The sequence below is a fragment of the Panthera onca genome, chromosome D4 (genome assembly GCF_046562875.1).
Source record: "Panthera onca isolate mPanOnc1 chromosome D4, mPanOnc1 haplotype 2, whole genome shotgun sequence".
NCBI classification, from domain to species: domain Eukaryota; kingdom Metazoa; phylum Chordata; class Mammalia; order Carnivora; family Felidae; genus Panthera; species Panthera onca.
In genome coordinates this window covers 60,090,146-60,110,745 of record NC_138351.1, presented here as the reverse complement: position 1 = coordinate 60,110,745, position 20,600 = coordinate 60,090,146, and the positions used below count along the sequence as shown (strand labels likewise).

Below are 20,600 nucleotides of genomic sequence, written 5' to 3'. Positions count from 1 at the left end.
GGCAATCTGGGGGCCGCTGCCTCTAGAAGGCTCAATTACCACTCCCCGGTTGTGGTGAAGACAGCTGTTGCAGGGTATGAAGTGGTCTTAGCTTCTTGGGTATGAAAGTCTTCCCTCCTAGAATTCTCTGGCCAGGTGAGTGAGAAATACCACAAGCTCTCCAAAAAACCTTGGGCCTTCACTGCCTGCTTTTCCTCCAGGAAGCTGACTGTGGCCTCAGCCAGAACCTCCACCTGCCCTGCACTGGAGTTCCTTCCCACACGCGTGGCCTTTGTTGATCACAGCCCGCAGAACAGATGCCTGGTCAGGTTTCTTGCACCGCCAACTGCAGGAAACAGACAGGCTGCAGCTCCACTGTGCACAGAGAGGTGGTGTGGCTTCCATCAAGCTGTCAGCCCCCTTCCCCATGGCAGAGACACCTACCCTTAGAGCTGGCTATGTTCGGTTCCCAGCCTGCTTTGACTCACCCCTTGGGAGTCTTTACAGCAACAAATTGCAAGGTAGCAGGTGGGTCTAGAAATGGCCTGTGGCACTCCCTGCCCAGTGTGGAGCAGGAAAAGCAGCCTAGGGTGATTCCACACTGTCTTGGGGCAGCGTGGATTGGTACAGAGGGTCTAACCAGCCCTGGGCCTTGTGGCAGGGATTGTGACATGGACAAATGGAGCCTGCACCGAAAGTATCCACACAGGGAAGGGCAGAAGAGCTGAGAGGATAACCTAGAGAAGCAGACATGGGCTCAGGGTGGCACGGATTAGGTGTCTTCACATCTCTGAGTGGCCACTGGGAGGATGAGGATTGAACCTGTCTTAGGAGCCTCCCATTTTCTCACCCAGGAAATGTGTCTGCTGCAAAGGGTCCTGGTGAGGCTTAAAGGACACGGCATCAGGAAAGTGCTGGCATCTACTGAAGCACTTTCTGCCTGCATTATCTCCTCTAATCCTCTCAGCCACGCTCTGGGGGACTAGTTTCCTCATTTTACTGAGAAAAAAGACTGAGGCCCAAAGAGAAGGGGCCCATAGCTAGTCAGCCACAGAGCTGGGATGTGAAGTCCAATTCCAGAGCCCAAGCCCTAACCCAGCGGCTGTCTGGGCTCCCTGCTGCCGTCAAAGATTCTGCATAAGATATGGTTGGAGCCCATGGGAAATGTCACCTGCCTTTTGTTGCCCTTGTACAGATTCCTCCCTATGTCTACATCTGGGAGGATACTCTACTGGGGTGTGCAATCCTACCTGGAGTGGTTCCAGCTGAGGATTCTGCAGGAGCCCAAGTTCTGGAAGTTCATGCCTGTGGCGGGGGGTGGGGGTGGGGGTGGGTGGTGGCTAAGCAGAGCCATCCCATGGGCTAGTCATGCTCTGCCACCACTCAGCTCCCACACCATGGCATCCCACTCCTTCTTGTCCAGCTGGAGAAACTGAGGCCTGGAGAGGAGAAGAGAACCCCCAGAGACTTCATAGCAGAGCCAGTCAGGCCATACACAGCAGATAGATCAATATTTTCCTTTTAATCCAATGAGTACGGTTAACAGCTATATCCTTAATGGTTTGTAATTGCTTCTGAGAAGCAAATGATCAGAGTGCTTGGTCAAAGAGCCAGGTGGCAGGGAGTGTGTGAAGGTTGCCCTTGAGATCTTTTAAAGGAACAAAGTCATTTCTTTTTTTCATTTTCGACTCACTGTCTGAAGATTCGTTTCTGTTGAAGCTACTTTTTGGGCGATGCCCTGGGTTCAGCCGGCAACAGGTCTGCTTCCCAGCAAAGATAGAAGACAGACAAATGAATCAGTGCTGAACATAGTTATTTGGGTATTTATCTGTCTTCGCCACTAGCTTCTCAGTGAGTTTCTCTGCCCTCAAAAGCTCAGGACAGGGGTGCCTGGGTGGCTTGGTCGGTTAAGCGTCCGACTTCGGCTCAGGTCATGATCTCACGGCCCGTGAGTTCGAGCCCCGCGTCGGGCTCTGTGCTGACTGCTCAGAGCCTGCAGCCTGTTTCAGATTCTGTGTCTCCCTCTCTCTCTGCCCCTCCCCTGTTCATGCTCTGTCTCTCTCTGTCTCAAAAATAAATAAACATTAAAAAAAAAATTAAAAAAAAAAAAAAGCTCAGGACAGTGTTTTGCATGGAGTCAGTGGGGCAGTTGAAGGAGTCAGACAATCCCAAGTTCATATGCCAGCTCCACCACTCACCAGCTGTGGGACCTCAGGCTGTTCAGTCTCTGAGTCTTAGCTTTCCCATCTACAAAACGGGGATGCTCACAACCCTTTTCACACTGGATCCCTGTAATGATTAAGGGCAAAGATCTGGATGAAAAGACTTTGTTAGCCCTAAAGGGTCTCACTTGAGAACATGGTTGTCAGTGTTCAAGGAAGGCCTACTGTACTAAATAAAATTCAATTTAATGTTAAACTAGTACCCCATGGGGAGGTACTTCGAAGGCTCAGAGGCCCCACTTACAAAGTCCATTCCTCGTTACGCCTGGCAATGAGAAACATGGATGGTGTGGAAAGCAGTACTTCTATAGGAAACCGTAATCTATTCCTATAGTAGTTCCAATGGTGAGCCACCCAGTTTTTCTATTCTTCAGTCCTTCCCAAGATTGCACCACTGGTCCCTGGGTGTGAGAGGGTCCCCATTGCCTTTCTCCCTTCTGTCCCCCTCCCCATTCTAGCCATGACACACTTGTGAATTGGTTGGCTTGCCCCAGAGCAAGCAGGGGACTCACCCAGAGGAAGCATTAAATAGATTGCTGGGTCACACTCCTCAGAGTTCCTGATGCAATAGGTTTCAGGGACGAGGCATGAGAATTTACATTTTTAATAGCATCCCAAGTATTACTGATGCCGCTGACCTGAGGGCTTCACTTTGAGAACCTACAGTGTACCCTGTATATGTTACATGTTAGGTACCGGGATCAGGGGGAGTTAGAAAGGGGATATCACAGCTCAGCTCAGTGGTAGCAATGCCACCTCCTCCAGGAAGCCCTTCCTGGATATCTCCAGTCCCTTGCCCACCCTCATCCCAGGTTGGGCTGGGACCTCTGTGCTCCTACCACAGCCTGTACGGGGTACATTGGTTTATTCTGGTAGAGCCAGATACACACTTGCAGGGGAAGTGCTAATGATGTGTTGGTCACCCCACCCCAACACTCAAGAGACACCCTGTTGAGTTTTGACACCTGCCCAACCTCATCAAATAAGGCTGAAAGGGCAGAGAGAGGGCAAGTAAAGTCCTGGATATGTCTATTTCCTCCACAATTCTGAGTCATCTCTGAACCAGCTCAATTGACCAATTTAAAATAAACCTATTAAGGTAAAGGGACAAATGTGGGAAGGACAGGAAATTCACATTTAGAGAACACCACTTATGAAGCCCTGCAAGGTGGGTGTGGTTTCATTGTCCTCACACAGGTGACAGGGCTCAAGCTCAGAGAGGATGAGCAGCTTGCCCACAGTCGAACAGCAAATGAACCCAGGTCAGTCTGACTGCAAAACCTTTGCTCTTTCTACTGCTGCATTGACATCTCAAGTGTGGAGAAGGCAGGTCTGAACATTCCCTTTACCTTGTGCTGGTGCGATGTGCCTTTGGTTGCTGTGGAGCAGTTGTACCCACTCCATGTTGACCTCGTGACTTGTCACTGTCAAGTACAAGTGCTCTGAGTCTGGTAACTCTGATAATATGTGCATCAGACACTTCCTCTGGGCTTGCTGCTCCCACCAAGCCCCGTGACTCATCGTCATGCACTCAGAATAAACAGGCTCAGCCCCTGGAGAAGGTTCCTCCGGGAGTCTTAGACCTGCCACTGTCACCTGGCGCACCGAGACACATGCCACCTCCTGCTCACCATGGGCCCCAGAGGGGCTTTTGTGATGCTTCCTGTCCCTTGCACAGCTCCCAGAATACCTTGGGCCTGCAAGGAAATTAACAATTTTGTTTGTATGGGGAGCTTTTTGCAATGTAATGAGTAACAGTTGTAATTAATGTTTAACACGTATGAACAGCAGGTCTGCAGAGAAAAGGGGGGTTTAAATGACTACGAAGAGAACTGGGATCACTCACTTCCTTTGGCTAATATCTTATTGAGGGACAGGTTTTTCCAGTTGGCTTTTCTACTTGACATATGAATGAATTAATTCATTCACTAGCCCCCCCCCCCCCCGCCAAAAAAAGAAAGAAAGAAAGAAAAGAAAAGAAAAGAAAAGAAAAGAAAAGAAAAGAAAAGAAAAGGAAAGGAAAGGAAAAGGAAAACACTATTGTTTAATAGCTTTGGTTTGTCTACTAATTACATTGATAGAAATGTTCCTTCGAGTGCCTTTGTCTCCTGTGTAACAAAAAGCACAAAGATTTGATAGAATCTTTGCTCTCTGTTTGGCAGGGCAGACATCTTCATGTCAATAGAGATTTTTGTAAGCTCTGTGAGGTCAGAGACTCTGCCTGGCTTGTTCACCCCTCCAGAGTCCCCACCTAGATCCATGCCTGGCACATAGTGAACATACAGATATTTGTTAAGTTACTGAATAAATCATGGCTCAGGAAAACCAACCCCATGACTGCTTCAGCTCGCTGGAATACCTAGGTAATTGTGCAGCCTGCTCACACAGAGATGGTTTATTTTCATATCATTCTTTCATGCTATATGCCTGTCTTCTCTCCAAATGTGGCTGAGGGATCTGCACCTGGACAGGCATTTTTGCCTGGCTGTTAACTGCCGCAGTTGCTACCTCTGTTCTGAATTCCTAGGAAGAAGCCAAGAGTGTGTCCCTGGCTGTCTAAGGACTGACCCAGGAGTCCGGATACCACATTGAGGGTGGAGAGAGTGGTGTGCTAGTGGGTGGCATGCAGCCCCCTGAGAGCCATGCACCTGGCTTGTCCCCTCCTGTCACTCTTCCTTTTCCTCACTGCCATCTCCAGAGCGATGGCAGCAGAGACATATAAACAGCTTGGTGGGGGCTTTTGGGCTCCTGGATGGGGGGACTTGTTTCCATAGATGCCCACCATGCAGGTCCTCTGAGGCTTGTGGATGGGGGGAGAGTCTCTTTGCCTGGCCCTAGGATTCTAAGTGAGTGTCTGTGGGTGTCTGTAGGTATAAACATCAGGAAACCTGCATCAGACACAAGCAGGCGTTCTCCATCTAACAGGTGAGCCCGACTCAGAACTAGGAGTACATATGAACTCAGGTGCCAGAGCCACGGGGTCTGGATTTAAAGCCCCGTGCTGCCACTTGCTAAGAGGGTGACCTGGGGCAAATTGCCTCTGTTTCCTCATCTTAAAATGGGTGGTAATTGGTGCCGAGAGTTAGGACACAGTCAGTGCTCGGTGGATGCAGGCTTTGGTATCACTGTCATTGTTAACTATGTTTTTGAGAATGTATTACACTGTAGACAGGATTTGTGCTGACCTTGTTAGAGGCCTCTGGGACTGAGAAGACTTGGGTTGGAGTCAAGTTCAAATCTAGCTGTTGACTTGGGGCAAATCAGTCTCATTTCCAGCCCTCCAATTCTCATGTATAACATGAGTTATGACAAAAAAGATGGCTTGCTTCGGCAGCCATCAAGGCCTCTGCATTTGGATCATCCCATCATTTTCATCAGGATTTGTCTTATTTCCCATAGCCTAGCAGCAGCCCTTGGGGTGGGGTCTTTGCATCAGACAGTGGTGCCTGTTTCCTATGGGGGGTGCAGAGTAAGAGGACGAGGACACACCCACCCCTTGTTCCAGGCCCTCCTTCCCCAGCCCAGACTTGAGTGTACATGCATGGACAGCGTTCCTGGAACCCAAGCAGCATCCCGGTGCCTGCTTCAAAACCCGTCCAATGCCCCGCTTCTCGGGGAGTCACCACTGCCTCCCTTCACAATGGAGACCTCTGTTCTCAGACACTGCCCAAGAGATGTGGCAGCGTGGTGCCCTGGGGCTTGCATGTGTCTGCCGAGGTGAACACAGAGGCCTCTTGTCGGCAGTCCTGGAACACAAACCAAACATTTGCTGAGCTGCCTGTTGTCTCCCAGTACCTGGAGGTGCTGCTCTCACGCACAGGGCAGGTGGCGTGGGGGGAGGCGGGGAGTGAAGCCTGCTCTTGAACTGGAAGGAAAGCGGGGGCCTCACCTCTCTGGGCTTCAATTTCTCCATCAGTAAAATGGGAATTCTAATACTGATCTTGCCGTGAGAAGCACATGAGGTAACCTAGAACATATGTTTAGAAAGTTGAAGCAGCAAAGACCATTGTCGTGGGAACAGAGTTTCAGTCAATTGCAAGTGTTTGCACATTGTCGTGAAAGTCTGTGGTGTTTCCAGAGGCTCCAGGGGTCATGTGGTCCACCCCAGCCCCCCAGACCACTGCACTGTCTCCCTCCTTGCCCCATCTTGGGGGCTCACTACTGCCTGGGCAGCAGCCCCTTGTATGCTTCTCCACCCCTCCCCTCACGCTCCCTTCCCCCCTCACACACACAGATAGACTAGACTAGAGTTGAGGCCTAGCTGTTGGCAGAATGGAAGTGTCAGCGCCAAGGACTGTGTGAAAGGGGTGCTTTGGACACCTTCATTCTAGTCCCTGTGGCCTTGTGTTTTCAGAGTATAGGGCAGGCCCCTCCTGTGAGCCCCATGTGATTTACAAGGTTTTCATTTCTGCTTCATCCACAGAAGGCCTAAAAAAGCGTCTTCAGTGGGCTGAGAACTCCTTGCAAGGCCTTGTTTTCGGTTGTCTAATCCTTGTTGCCTTTTCTTAACAGACTCTGTCCTGCATGGGTTACTGGGAGGGTCAGAGTCTATTACTAACTACCTCCATATGGTATATGGTATAGGTATATGGTATATACCTTTATGGTATAGGTATTGTCAACCCTGTTTTACAGAAGCGATAGCTAATGTTCAGAGAGGCCTAGAAACTTGCCCAAAGTCACACAGTAATGGCAGAGGCAAGAATCAAACATGGGTCTTTCTAACTCCATAGTCCACACCCTTTCCATGATGCCGAGCCACTATGGTTCCTCCATTCCCTGGCCTTGGTGTAGCCCATAGGCGGTTCTTTAAAGTCGGCTGCATGCTGGCTGTGCAGAAGTTCAGAGGAGGCTGAGGTATGAATGAGGCGCAATCTCCATTTGGTTCTGAAAAGACACCTACCTATACTAGAGACTGGGGTGGGATTAGACAATGGCATAGACTGGGGATGTAGGGCACAGAAGAGGAGAAGGGAATTACTACCTGGAGGGTCTAGGTCAAAACCTCCCCTAGGAGGAGGTAGCACTGGAGCTGAACTTTAAAGAATAGCTAGGATTGTGCACCAAGAGATAGTGAAGAAAGGGATTCCAGAGGGCAGGCAAGGCAAGGCAAAGGCCTAGAGGTAGTTGGTGGATTTGGGAAATGGCTGGGGTTTTTTTTGTTGTTTTGTTTTGTTTTTTAAGTTTATTTATTTATTTTGAGGGAGGGAGGGAGGGAGAGAGAGAGAGAGAGAGAGAGAGAGAGAGAGAGAGAATGAATTCCAAGCAGGCTCTGCACTATCAGCACAGAGCCCAACACGGGGCTCAATCTCACAAACTGTGAGATCATGACCTGAGCCAAAACCAAGAGCCAGTCACTTAACTGACTGAGCCACCCAGGCACCCCTAGGGGACTGGCCATTCTTTGTGACTGGAGCCAAGGGCTGGATGTGGATCCCAGAGGGGTTTTGTAGGAAAAGGTGGGTCCAGAAGGTTGGACTAAAGTCCAAGTCACTGAGGATCTTGAGCACTAGAGTGAAAAGTTTGCCCTCCATCCAGGGGTACTGGGAACCAGCAAGGGTTCGTGAGCCCAGCAGAGCTGTGCTTTAGAAACCTTTTGGCTTTTTGGAACTTGTTTTCTCTGACCAGCCCTGAACGATAAACAAGAAAGGAGCTAGACCCTGAAGGAACACATTTATTTCATCTAAGCAAACGTTTACTAAATACCATCTCCATAACAAGCACTACTTTAGGTTTAGGAGCAAACGAAATTGGAGAGGAAAAAGAGAAAGAAAATAAATCCCAGGCACTGTCCCCACAGAACACCCAGGCTGACTGGGGAAGAGTGGGAGGGGTGTCCGTGGAGCTGTGCCAAGTGTTTCTGGGGAGGAAGGGGCTCCCAGCAGGCAGTATCCGGGGAAGCATTGTGGAGGGTGGCCTTTTGCCAGGTCTTGGAAGCTTCTAGATGTCATAGAGATGGAGTAGGAGGGTGGTCATCCCAGGCCTAGAGGTGGGAAGCACACCACAGACTGAATGAGGGAGGCACAGCCCCTGCCTGACCACAGGGAAGGAGGACCTGAGGGGACAGAGGGGGAGCTGGCAGTGGTGACCCAGAGGCCTGGGCTCCAGCCTTGCCTTCCCTACCCCCATCCCACCCTTTAGCTTTGAGACCCTTTGAGGTGAGTTCTTCCTCACCTCTGAGTCCCGATCCCTCACCCATCACACACAGGGTGGTGGGGCTATTGTGAGAGTCAGAGCCAATGGGGGTGCCTGAGACACCGTCTCCGTTATTGGCAGTGACTAAACACAAGACCAGTTGGTATAAAGTCTGTAATACAAGTAGGAGGGGACCACCAGAGTTGGAGGCTAATGCAGATGGAGGAAAGGCCTCCTGGAAGAGCAGTGCTGGGGGGCACCTGAGCTGGGTCTTTAAAGGCTGAAACCTGTTGTTAGACCGGAATTTTTGGAAGGACATTTGAGGCCTCTCACGTCTCCCACTGCCTCCCAGGGCCTGGTCCTGCCCACCTGAGCCTCCTCTCCCTCCTGCACAACTCTGACTTCCATTTGTAATTGCCTATAGGTGCAATTAATTAGGTTCTGTCGTTCTAATGACTCACAGGGGTGGCATATTTTTTCTCTAAATGCAGATATTCTTTTGAGGGTTTGTGTCTTTATCTTTTGCAGAAAATCACTAAATTAAAAGAATTGCCATTTTAAATTGCAGATTAAAGAGAAACTTAATTAGAAGGAATGAAAGCAGTTGTGTTTGGAGCTTTTGTTCTTAACATTTTTTTTTCTTTTGCTGCTGAATCACTGTACTTGCAGTTGGTGTATTTTATTTTAGGTGAAATGATTTGCCTAATTAAGCCTGTCATTCATCACCACCTGTTCCCTCTAAATATATGGCTATATTATTAAGCTTGCAGGCGAATGTATAAATTAATTCAGTGGGGAATTACAGTGTTGACTGGGATATTATTAGGTTTTATCCAGTTTATCTGGTATGAAAACCGATATTTTCTTCCAATAAAGTGAAACAACAGCTCATTAAGCTTCTTCATTCATTCATTGGGCACCGGTTATGTTGCAGGCATGTGCGAGGCATAGGGCACAAGGGTAAATGTGGTACAGCCCCTGCCCCTGAGGGTCTCATGGGGCACCAGACCACGAAACTGGCCATTAGGATGCCATTAGGAGCAAGGTGAGTCTGGAGAGAGGGTGAGGTCAGGGAAGGCTTCCTGGAAGAGGTGGCCCCTGAAGGGCAAGTGGAGTCAGTTAGGTGGAGAGGCTGGTAGAAGGTTGTGGGGTTGTGGCCATTCAGGCAGAAGAATGGCCTTGAAGTGCTCATGGTGCAGACTAGGCTGGACAGACAGCCAGCCAGGTCAGTGGCTGTGCTGCAGAGCTAGGGTTCCTTCTGCGATCAGTGCTCCATGCTCCATGCCTGTCCTCACCTTCCGTGCCAGGGGGTATGTGGTAGGATTTTATATTGACAGAAATCTCCAAATTCCAATTTTAGTCCCGAGGTGAACATGTCTTAAAGTTCCTCTGGTCTCTCCTCCTCTTTAGCCTGTGGCAAAACTATACCTAGAGCCTCATCTTCCCCCCCCCCCCCACCCCCACCCCAACCTCTTCCCACATCATGCCACTTCCCTGCCCACCTCAGCACTCTTAGCCCCCCGGGCCAGAGGTCTGCTGAGCAGCCCCCTCTCCATTCCTAACAGTCTCAAAGTTAGCAGAGGGAGGGACTGTGGAAAAGTGCACACTGGTCCATGATCCCTGGCCCCCCTCTCCTTCTGTGCCCCAGATCTCCTGTCAGTGGAGCATCACAAAGAGTCTTGGCTGGCTCAGCCCATGAGTAGTCAAGTCCTGTTGGAGTCATCTCTTAACATCCCTCCCCTCACTGAGGTATTCACCTCCATTACTTTCCCTAACTGGTCTCCCTGCCTCCCTGTTTGCCCCCCACATACCCTCTCCATCAACAGAGTCAATCTGAGGATGGCATTCCCTGATTGACCCGTCCATAAGATCAAGACCCAGCTCTTTAGAAAAGGGCTGTGTGACCAGGTGCTCACCCCTGCCCAAGGTCACCCATCCAGAGCTCTGCAAGGCAGGCGATTCACCTCTTCCCAAGAGGTGACCCCCCCACCCCCACCCAAGAACATACACCATTTGACTAGTTGCCATGAGGGCTGGTGTGTTCAGCAGGAGCCCTGGTGGGAGAGCCAGGTTGCTGGGAAGCCAGGCAGGGGCCCATGGTGACATGTGCCAGGGCCCCAGCTCTGGGCTTCACCCCTTCACTACCATGGTGAAAGCCCAGGTTATCAGCCAGATGGAAGAGGGCTCTCTCAGACACCCAGCCCCAGGATGTGTACCTCAGAAGGGCCTTGTCATTGCTGTCTGTCCCTGTGGTTGGGACAGAACTGTAGCCTGAGAGGAGGGCAGAGCCCCCAGCAAGCCCTCACTCTCTCCCCTCCCCACACTTCCAGTCCTGGTCTCCCAGCTTGTCAGTGTCTCTAGATTAGAGTTTGGCCTCTGTCCTCCTTCCTCACGAATTTTAATTATGATTTTCTGAGTCCTCACCTCCTGGAGAATGCCAGCCCTGTCCCTCCGGTGCTCAGGCCAAAAGGCTGTAGCCCATCGATCCCTTTCCCGCACACTCCACTGGGAATGCACAGACAAGCCCTGTCGGCCGGTCCAGCAGTGGCATCCTCACTGCTCTCCTTGTGCACCTCTCTCTCTCTTTCAATTATAAACTTTTTTAAGAGCAGTTTTAGGTTCACAGCTGAATTGAGCAGAAAGTGCGGGGAGTTCTGATAAACCCCCGTCCTCCACCCTTTTTGGCACAACTGTCCTGTTCAAAAGTGCCAGGTGAGACCCTCAGAATGACTCTCCCTTTCTCTCAGAATAAAACCAAAGTCCTTCACAAGACACAATGCCTGATGATCTGGCATGGTTTCCTCCCACCAACCCTCCATTCCCACTGGACTGTATTGTTTCTGTCGCCCGAGGCATGTTCCCACCTCTGGGCCCTTGAACTTGCTCTTCCCTCCGCCTGGAATGTCCTTCCTCTGGGTTTTCTTCATGGCAGTTAGAGCAGCTGGTAGGTATGCTGTAGCTCAGACATATCCCCCTTACTGTGTCTATCCCTGCCCGGACTCTGAACTCCTCTGGCAGGATTTCTGTCTGATTTGCTCACTGCTCTTTCTCCAGCCCTGACCTTGCCTGGCACATGGGAGTGAGGGTTGAGGAGCGGAGCAGGTTGATGGACGGGCTGCCAGCCTCCCCTGCAGTCATGAGAGTGACCATACACACGTGGGTCCGGCATGTCTAGAGCCTTCCATTAGGAGGAATCTCCCTTCCCATTGTTTCCCATCGTGGTTAATGCAGAGTGTGTTTTGGAGGGATGGAAATGCTTTGCAGTCCTGATGGATGATCTTGCTCAGCGGCAGAGACCTAGAACAAGTTCACCCACATTCCACTCACCCCACAGTCAGAGCTGGGTTTTCCCACCACCTCTCCTGAATGTGAGGTTGACGGCTCGCCACTTCTGTGCTTGCTCTTTGGAGATCGTGTGTCCGTGGGCCTGCAGCTGGACCTGGCTTTGGGAGCTTGTTCCGCAGGCCCTGGCCCATCTCACTCTGTGTGCTAGGCCCTTAAGAGGTTATTCTGTCATCTGATCTTCACAGTAATGTGGTGATGGGAAATGGGGCCTCAGAGAAGTTGAGTAACTTGGCCAAGTCACACAGCTAGCCACTGACAGTCTTGGGAGAGGAACTCGGTTCAATTTGGAAGCTTGTGTGAAGTACCTGGCATGGTGTCCACACTGAGCAGACATGATAATAATAAAAGTAAATATTTATTATAATGTTAATTGAATAGAACTACATGCCAGGCACTGTGCTAAACTCTCGGTGATGTCACCTGCCTGAATCCTCGCAACAACCTCATGAGGTAGCGACAGTTATCATCCCTTACAGAGAAGGAAACCAAAGTCCAGAGAGATAACTTGCAAGGTGGACTAACTGGTCTTCAGGAATGCTTCTGGCAACTCTGGGTTCAACTCTGTGTTTTCTTCCCTTTGTGGGATATCTCCAGGGTCCTGCCCTTGAGAAACATCCTCCCCAAGTCTGTGGGGGTGAACGATGCTCCCACAGGCCCAGAGCCGGGAAAAACATATGGCGGGGACTGCCCCCGTGCTGTGAACTGCTTCAGCCTCACCTGGGTGCAGGGTGTGGGACAGGGCTCTCTGCGTGTGGGGCGTCCATGCAGAGGGCACTGAATGAAGAGGAGCAGACATGGAGGGTGCAGCATGACCCTTGATTGGAACTCTGTGGGCTTATCCCAGAAGAAAGGGAGCAGATGTGGCTGGTGTGCCCTGCAGGGGATGGGAGTATGGGAGGAGAGGAGCCACTTGGAGGCAGAAATGGAAAACACCTGCCCCCCTCAGAACTGTCCAGGGAACTGAGCCCTCGTGGGAGTGCCATGCCCCCCTTGCTGGAGATTGCAGGGGGTGTCCTTCGGGGATAAAGCTGAGCTCAGTGGCCTCTGGAGCCCCTTGAATGCACCATCTGGTTCTGACAGCACCTGTTGTGGGAAACTTAAGTCTCTTGAGCCATGTTCGTTCATTGCCTGGAGTTCTTCCCCCTGTGAATCGTAAAGCCCCAGTAAAAGCAGTCGACTATTACCCCACTGTGCACCACCCAGTAACCTCTTGGGTAACACTCTGGTGACCACGCACTTTCTTTCTCCCCCACAGCTCAGTTTAACGGCAATGAGAAACGGCAATCATCCCCCTCACCTTCCCGGGACCGGCGGCGCCAGCTTCGAGCTCCTGGAGGGGGCTTCAAGCCCATCAAGCATGGGAGCCCTGAGTTTTGTGGGATCTTGGGAGAAAGAGTGGATCCTGCTGTCCCCCTGGAAAAGCAAATGTAAGTTCTAAGGGAGCAAGGCACAGCCTCAGCTGCAGTTCATACAATCACTGCTAAGGCTGAGAGAAGATCAAAGCCACCATCAAGTCAATGGCTGATGAGATTAGGGTACATGTCTCCTGATTCTTAGCCCCATACCTTTTCTCTTCATACTGTATCACCACCTTTACTTTGGATTATTATAAATTGGATTCATTTTCTAGCTACATTGATAGTTTTGCCTTACATCTGCTTGGCATTTGTTGGGCAAGGATTTAAGGCTCTAGATTTGGGTTTTCTCAGCCCCTTTCCCCTGAGATTTCCCACCTCGTGACCCAGTCCCATCCCTGCTGCCGCCTTCCCTCCCTATTCTTCCCTAACACTGTCACCCCTCCCCTTGACCATGGTGGTCACCTCCCTTCTCACTGTGTGCATGCCCCTGCTCTGCTCTGAAACCTTCAGTGGCTCCCTATCACCTCCAGGATAGTCTCATCTCCCTAGCCTGCCGCTCAGTCTGTGAATTGCCCCCAGACTGCTTTTTCAGTGTCTCGCCATTCCATATACCTGGACTAAAGTGAGCTTCTCCAGGTACTTGATAAATCGGGTCCTGCATCTTGTGCTAATACCTTTAGCTGTATCATCCTCTTAACAAGCAAATGTGCGATAAATGGGGTTATCATCCCCGTCACGTAGCTGGGAAATCAGGACTCCAAGAGGTGCACAGCCTTGGGATGTCACAGCCCACAGTGCAGAGGCAGGATTGAAACTCCAGCCCTGTGCCTTGACCTCACTCTCCCCTCACTCACCTGTCCTCGTACACACTCTTATCCCTCACCCTTCGCACAAGACTGGCACAGAGGAAGCACCATAAGGACAGGAGATGTGCTGACAGCTCGCCGATCCCTCATCAGACTGTCCCACATGTGTGTCACGTACTATATTAATCTCCAGCGGGGGATTCTGGCCTCAGCACAGCCGGCAGTGCATCCCTCACAGGAAATGCTCACTTGGCGAACAGATGCAGGGTTTTCCAAATGACATCATGTGCAATGGGCCCCTTTTTCAGCTATCATCTGATAGATATGCTATCATCTGGGGGGGGGGGGTGCGCAGCCGCCTCTGTGACCCCCCATGCCTGCTGTACCGAGCACATGGGGGAGCACTCCCAGTGGGCGTCTTTGCTAACTGTCTGTCACAGCCACCCAGATTGGGTGGTAGGTTTTGCTTATTTCTGATCACTGTGTACTTTTTAATTAACAAAACATGATCCAGAGATAGCTGGGTGCTGTTCAGCCTGCATCCTAACCATTTCCACCCAATATCCCTCTCTAGCTCCTGCCCCTGTTGGAACATAAGCTCTGTGAGGGCAGGAACTGATCTGGGTCACCACTGCATCCTCAGTGCCTTGGAACGATGCCTGGCACATAATAGGTGCTCAAAAAACAGTTGTCCAGGAAATGGATGAAGTCCTCAAAGAGCTGTCAGTGCTGTTTCTTTCCCTTCCATCACCTCCCATTCTCTCTCACTCAGCACAGTAGACGACTCCCTCCTTTGAAGATACACTCTGCTCCTGGTTTTTCTCCTGCCTCCCTGGCCACCTCTTCTGTCTCCCCAACTGGCTCCTCACCTCACTCAGCTTGACCTGAGGGCGGGATGGTCTTGGGCTGGGTTTCCAGCTACGTGTTCTCCCTGGGTAGTCTCAGCATCCCACACACCACCTGGAACTCCCAGCTCCTACATCCAGCTGCCATCTTGGCATCTCTACTTGGCTGATGAATGGGCTATCTCAAATTTAGTATGTTTAAAACTGGGCTCCTGATCTTCTCCGGACACTTGCTCCTCCCCCAGCTTCCCCACCTCCATAAATGGCATCACACCTACCTACTTATTCAAGCCACCAATCTGGAGTCTTCTTGGATTCCTTTTTTTTTGCCTTACACTAGCATCTAATACATTACTAGGTTCTGCTAGTTCTCCACGCAGAATAACAGGCTGAATCCATCTGTTCCTCTTTGTCTCAGAGCCACCTCCCGTGTGGACCACCACAGAAGCCCCCTACCTCATCTGCCACTCTACTGCCCCTCTGGCCCCTCTTCAGGGTAACCTGGTTGGTCTTTTGTAAGACCATCCAGAGCAAGTATCATCCTCTTTTTAATACTCATTGCCCTCTGCTGTGCTTAGATGAAATCAGACTTCTTCCATTGCTCACAAGGCCTCGGGAAATTGGGCTCTGCCTCCATTTCCACTCTCATCCTGTACCACTCCCCATGCTCACAGTGCTGGGCAGGGCCATTCTTGCTGTCTTTCTGTTTTATGAACACCCCAAGCACATTCCTACTTTAGGACCTTTGCTGGTTCCTCTGCAGAGAACATGTTTTCTTTGGCTCCTTACATGATTGGCTCCTTCTCACGATACAGATTCTCAGGTCAGATTTCATCTCCTTGGGAGCCTCCCCATTCTGTTCATTCTAACTTAGGCCCTTCCCGTGCCCCAGTCAATGCCTATCACAAACTCAGGATTCCTACATAGCAGTTGTCACTTTCTGATATTGTGTCCTTAATCTATTTGTTGACTCTCTGTCTTCCCTGCATCAGCCCCATGAGATCAAGGATGTAGTCAGTGGTGAGTAAATATTGGATGAGCTAATGGGTAATGCATAGGCTGAATGGCAGTGGTTGAGTCTTCTTAATCCCCAGGATTCGGGCATGACAGGCCAGCCCCACAAAGTCCAACACATCCCCAGACAGCCTCCTGCCTAGATCCTGTTTGCAGTCCAAGCAGAGCCTGCTTGGGCCCAGCAGTTGGCCCTCAGCCCCCCATGGGACCACCCAGGCCCACCCTGTTTCCTGGTGGACAACCTCATGCTGACAGGCTGGCCAGTGGCTGGCCCTGTCCCCCTGAGTGTGTCCTTTGGCCCATCTCTCCCAAACTGCCTGGGTCTCCTTTGAATCTCGACCCGAGTCCCTTCCTTTCTCTCAGTGTGCAGTAGCTGGGGCAGCAGGGAAGGAGCCAGCAGCTCATCCTGTTTACCCACCAGGGATTACCTTTAACCAAGATCCCGAGCCCCCGGAGGCCCATCTGCTACCAGCTCAGCCCCTGTGCTCAGGGAGGGGCAGAGGGTGGGCGGCACTTCCCTAGAGACTTCTTCTAGGCCTTTCCCTGAGGATGGCTCTGCTTCAGATGGCTGGAACTTGTTTTCCTACTAAAACATGTTTGTCAGCTCACTGGGGGTATGTTACACAGGTGAAATTTCCCAGAAAACGACCTTGCCAAATCTGTTAACTCTTAGTTCTAAAGTCCATTCCATCCTTGTCTGGCTGTTTCCCCAAACTACAGTCATGAATCCCTTCCAAAGTGTGGCTTCAGCCCTCATATCTCTGGAAGTGTTTTAATTACAGGAGCCTATATTCCTCTTCATTTCTCTGTACATCTAGAAAAGAAGGCAGTCTACACTTCCCCTGCCCCTTCCCCTGCAGAGATCCAGCCCCAGAGCTGACCTGCTATGGGTGGTCACCTCCTGGGCGGTCAGTGACTCACATGCCCACTGGGCAGGGACACTTGTATCTGCTCTTCCCGCCCTTGCTTTCCTGAAGCAGTTGGGTTTTGAGGTTATAATTATGTCATCACCACCACTGCAGCTAACTGTTCAGAACGCTGCTTTGTAAATGGCAGAAAGTGTGCACTGAAAGGCAGTGCCGTGCTTTTCCCTAAGCAGAATGCCTGTAGCAGAATGCTCAGAGGCACTGTTTGCAGGGCACCCCTGGGCCGGGACCAGGAGGCAGCAGCATCCCTGCTTACACCTGGGAATTTGAAATGTGGCCTACGGTGGGCAGCAGCCTGAATAATGATAGTTGGGGGAGTTACCCATGGCCATCTGCAAGTTCAGTCTCTTTCTATGGATGCTGGGAGCTGCCATTTGTTGAAACTCACCCCACCCCAGTCTCTGCATATGCCCTTCTGTGCATCATCTCATTTAATCCTCACATCCCAAGGCGGGAGTGGAGTGACCCTAACCCAATTGAGAGCCGAAGTGCAGCCAGGTTCCGCCGCTTGTCCCTGACTGCCCAGCTGGCGCGTGGCAGAGCGGTCTGTGCCTCTGTGGCCATCCAGCACCTGTGGTTCTCTTCCTGGCCCAACTCGCCGCCCTCCCACCACCCCTGCCCCTTAGAGACTGTGATGTAAGCAGAAATGCATTCTGGGTAGACCCACTGACTACCCCCATCTTGTGATCTTCACTCTTCCTCTGAAATTTCACCTTCAACTCTCCCAATCTTGAAAATCAGTTGTTCGTCTTTTGTCCTACAGCGGGGGGGCCTTAGTCATGTCGTCTGCGATTACACCCCTACCTTCTGATTCTGCTGCTCACCACCTAGTGTCCAGAAGCAGTGATGCCGGGCTTCCCACATGCCCGACCGATGCCAGATTTGCTTGACAGGAGCACTGGTGTGGCTTTCCCACCCAACCGTCTGCTGTCCTGAGTGACAAGCACCACCCACTTGTCCCGCAGATGCCACGGAGAGTCAGCACACGTCCCTCCTGTTAGCACCCTCTGATGGCCTCCGTGTCACTCAGATGGAGAAAGCCAGGGTCCTCTCATTGCACACCGGCCCCCTGAATGGCCCTGCCTGGTGGCCTCGTGGGTTGCACTGCCCACCCCTCCCCTTTGGCTCCCTGCAGCCATGCTGGCCTCCTTGCTGTTTACCAAGCACATGGGGCACTCCTGCCTCGGGCCTTTGCCACCCCTCCCTCTGCCAGAAGCACTCTTTGCCAGTTACCCTCTTTTGTGGCTTCCTCCCTCAACTCCTTCAGGTCCACATTGAAAATGTCACTCTTTCCGGAAGGTTTCCCTGGCTCCTGCTTAAAATAGCAATCCCTACCACACGCTCCAAACCACACTACCCTGCTTCATTTCCTGCATAGCACCAAATTGTAGTGCAAGCCCTGTGAGGGAGGAGGCTGCAGGCTTGTTCACTGCTCTCTCCCCAGGATCGGGCATGCGGTACACGCTCGGCAGTTCCATACTGAATGACTGAATGACTGAATGCACGCACACACACACACACACACACACACACACACACACACACCTGCCTTATAACGAGGAGGCTGGGACATGCCAGCTGCCCCCAGACGGGGCTGAGCCTCCCCAAGGAGGAATTTGCAAGGGTGTCAGCTCTGAGGGTCCTGTCCTCTTCGGGTTCTGACCCTCTCTCTCCTCTCCAGCTGGTATCACGGAGCCATCAGCAGAGGAGATGCCGAGAACCTTCTGCGGCTCTGCAAAGAGTGTAGCTACCTTGTCCGGAACAGCCAGACCAGCAAGCACGACTATTCCCTCTCCCTGAAGTGAGTACAGCCTCGCTCACCCCTCTCAGCCCTCCTCGGCAGCCTCAAGTGAAGCGCTGCCTGGCCCTTGTGTCTGTGGCAGGAAGACCCGCCAGTGTTCCCCAGGAAATGTGCCAGTGTGAGATATTTCAAGCCTTGGTTTTTCAATTTGATCCTATTCTCCTGGAAGGCAGAGGAGTTCTTAATTTCCTCCGCCCTAGAAGAGGAGGGGCATTTTCCTAGGATTCAATATTAAATACCCAAGGAAAGCTTTCATATCTGCTGTGAACCAGGAACTGAATGAAGCTCTGAGTATACCTCATCCCTCCCTCAAACCTCACAGGAGTCCTTTGATGAGAAACATATGGTCCCCATCTTGCAGATGAGGAAACTGAGGCTCAGAGAGGGACTTGGAAGGCCCAAAGGGCAGAGCCAGGACTCCAGACCAGCTGTTTGACTCTCCACAGCACTGCACTGCCGCTGTGAGAACAGCCCTTTCCCTATGTTCCAGGTTGCTGTTTGGGTGGGTCTGATTTTTATGTGTGTCACAAAGGTTGTGAGGAGTGCTGGGAAGAGCCAGGGAGAATCCTGCTGGCGTTCTCTGTGGCTGCTTTGTAAACTGTTGGGCCTTTCTGACCCATGAAGCATCACTGTTGAGATAGGCAGCCTCAAAACGAGAAAAGGGTTTTTTGCTTGAGTGCTTCATCATTCAGTGCTATTGCTAAAGGGGACCCAACAGATTATCTAAACCCCATTTTACAGATAGGAAAACTGAGGCCTAGAGAGAGGAGGGATTTCCCAAGGAAATATAGAGAGCTAGTGGCAGAATTGGGGTTTAAGAAACCCAGGCCCTTTAGCCAGCACAGACCCCCGGGAACATTGAAGCCTTCTGCCTGGCTTCCTCTCTGCACTGCTCTCCGTTCTTAGAGCCTGTGACAGAGAGAGGGCCTGCTGTGATGTGACTATCAGCTGTGTAGACATTGGCAACAGTGCAGCCAAGGAATGAGAGATTGGCCTACACTCTGTGCTCAGGACTGAGCCCACCCTGTCTGCTGGGCTCTGCCCTGAGAGGGACCATGACAAGTTGCAGAGCATGGTCAGCAAGCAGAGGCACTGGATATCTGCCTGGGGAAGAAAGGACGTGTGGGCACATGGTGGGAACCACAAATCTCTCAAGGATTATCAGGACAGAAGGAGCAGATGTGGTCAGGGGTCCCCAGATGGGACTTATGGGCAGGCAGATTCCAGCTCAGTGAGAGGAAAAGTTTTCTAACAGTCAGAACTGATCAAGAATTAGATCCATCCAAAACTGCCTCGATAGGTAGTGAGTGTCTCATCACTGGGGGTGTGCAAGTGGGGCTGGATGACCCTTGTCAGGGAGAACATGGAGAGGATTTCTAACAGCAAAGAAGGCACTCAGGACATACAGCACCTTCATACTTCACTGTCCACCATCAGACCTGTTGGCATAAAGGATCTGTTTGGTTTTCTCAGCCGAGAAGATCTCAGTACTAAACTGCAGCAGGGCTGGGAGGCTGGACTGGCAATGAGCACAGTCGGAGATCCCTCAATGGATTGAGGAGCGGGCGGCAGGGGAGCAGATGCACATCACCAGCCATGCTGACAGGGACCAGGGGGTCCTCATCTGCCCGCTGCTGCATGCAGCCCCGCTCCCTCCCTCACTGTCCAAGGTAACTGAGCAACCCAGGTGCTCTGAAGTGATTCTTCCAGGTCTCCAACCCCACCCCCACCCCTGCCTCAAGGTGAACTGTGCTGTTCTGGGTTTCGAGAGGTGAAGGAGGCAGGTGACAGCAGAGATGGGATTCCCACGTCACTGTCCTTCCACAATGACTGAGGCAGCCCACCCACCCCCTGGGCTTCCTCAGTGCAGCACTCAGTACGCTGCCGATCTGCGTTCCTCTGTGAATCTCTTCTCCTGGAATCTAGGACCTGGCTAGAAGACTGTTCCCAAAACCTCTGATTGAGTGCAGCAAGGAAGGGGGGGTGGAGCACCCCATACCAGTCCCGGCTGACCTTCCATGACCCTCCATGAGCTGGGCAAGGGCTGAGCCTCTGCACTAGGCGGACCGGGCCCCATGGGCACCCCGGCACAGCTCTGCCTGCATGGGAACAGTAGCCTCCCCAGTACCCAGCAGTGTCCAGTTGAGGCACCAACATGGAGCCATATAA

The 20,600-nt window shown here is 51.6% G+C and overlaps 1 protein-coding gene across 1 annotated transcript in view; it reads left to right on the top strand.

Annotated features, from left to right (window-relative positions):
• The window catches only part of SHB (SH2 domain containing adaptor protein B), a 136,218-nt gene that overhangs the window by 91,838 nt on the left and 23,780 nt on the right, over nucleotides 1-20,600 (top strand). The window contains exons 4-5 of the mRNA XM_060609273.3: nucleotides 12,937-13,108; nucleotides 18,312-18,431. Coding sequence (XP_060465256.1) covers nucleotides 12,937-13,108; nucleotides 18,312-18,431 — 292 coding nt within the window. The remainder of the gene's footprint in view (nucleotides 1-12,936; nucleotides 13,109-18,311; nucleotides 18,432-20,600) is intronic.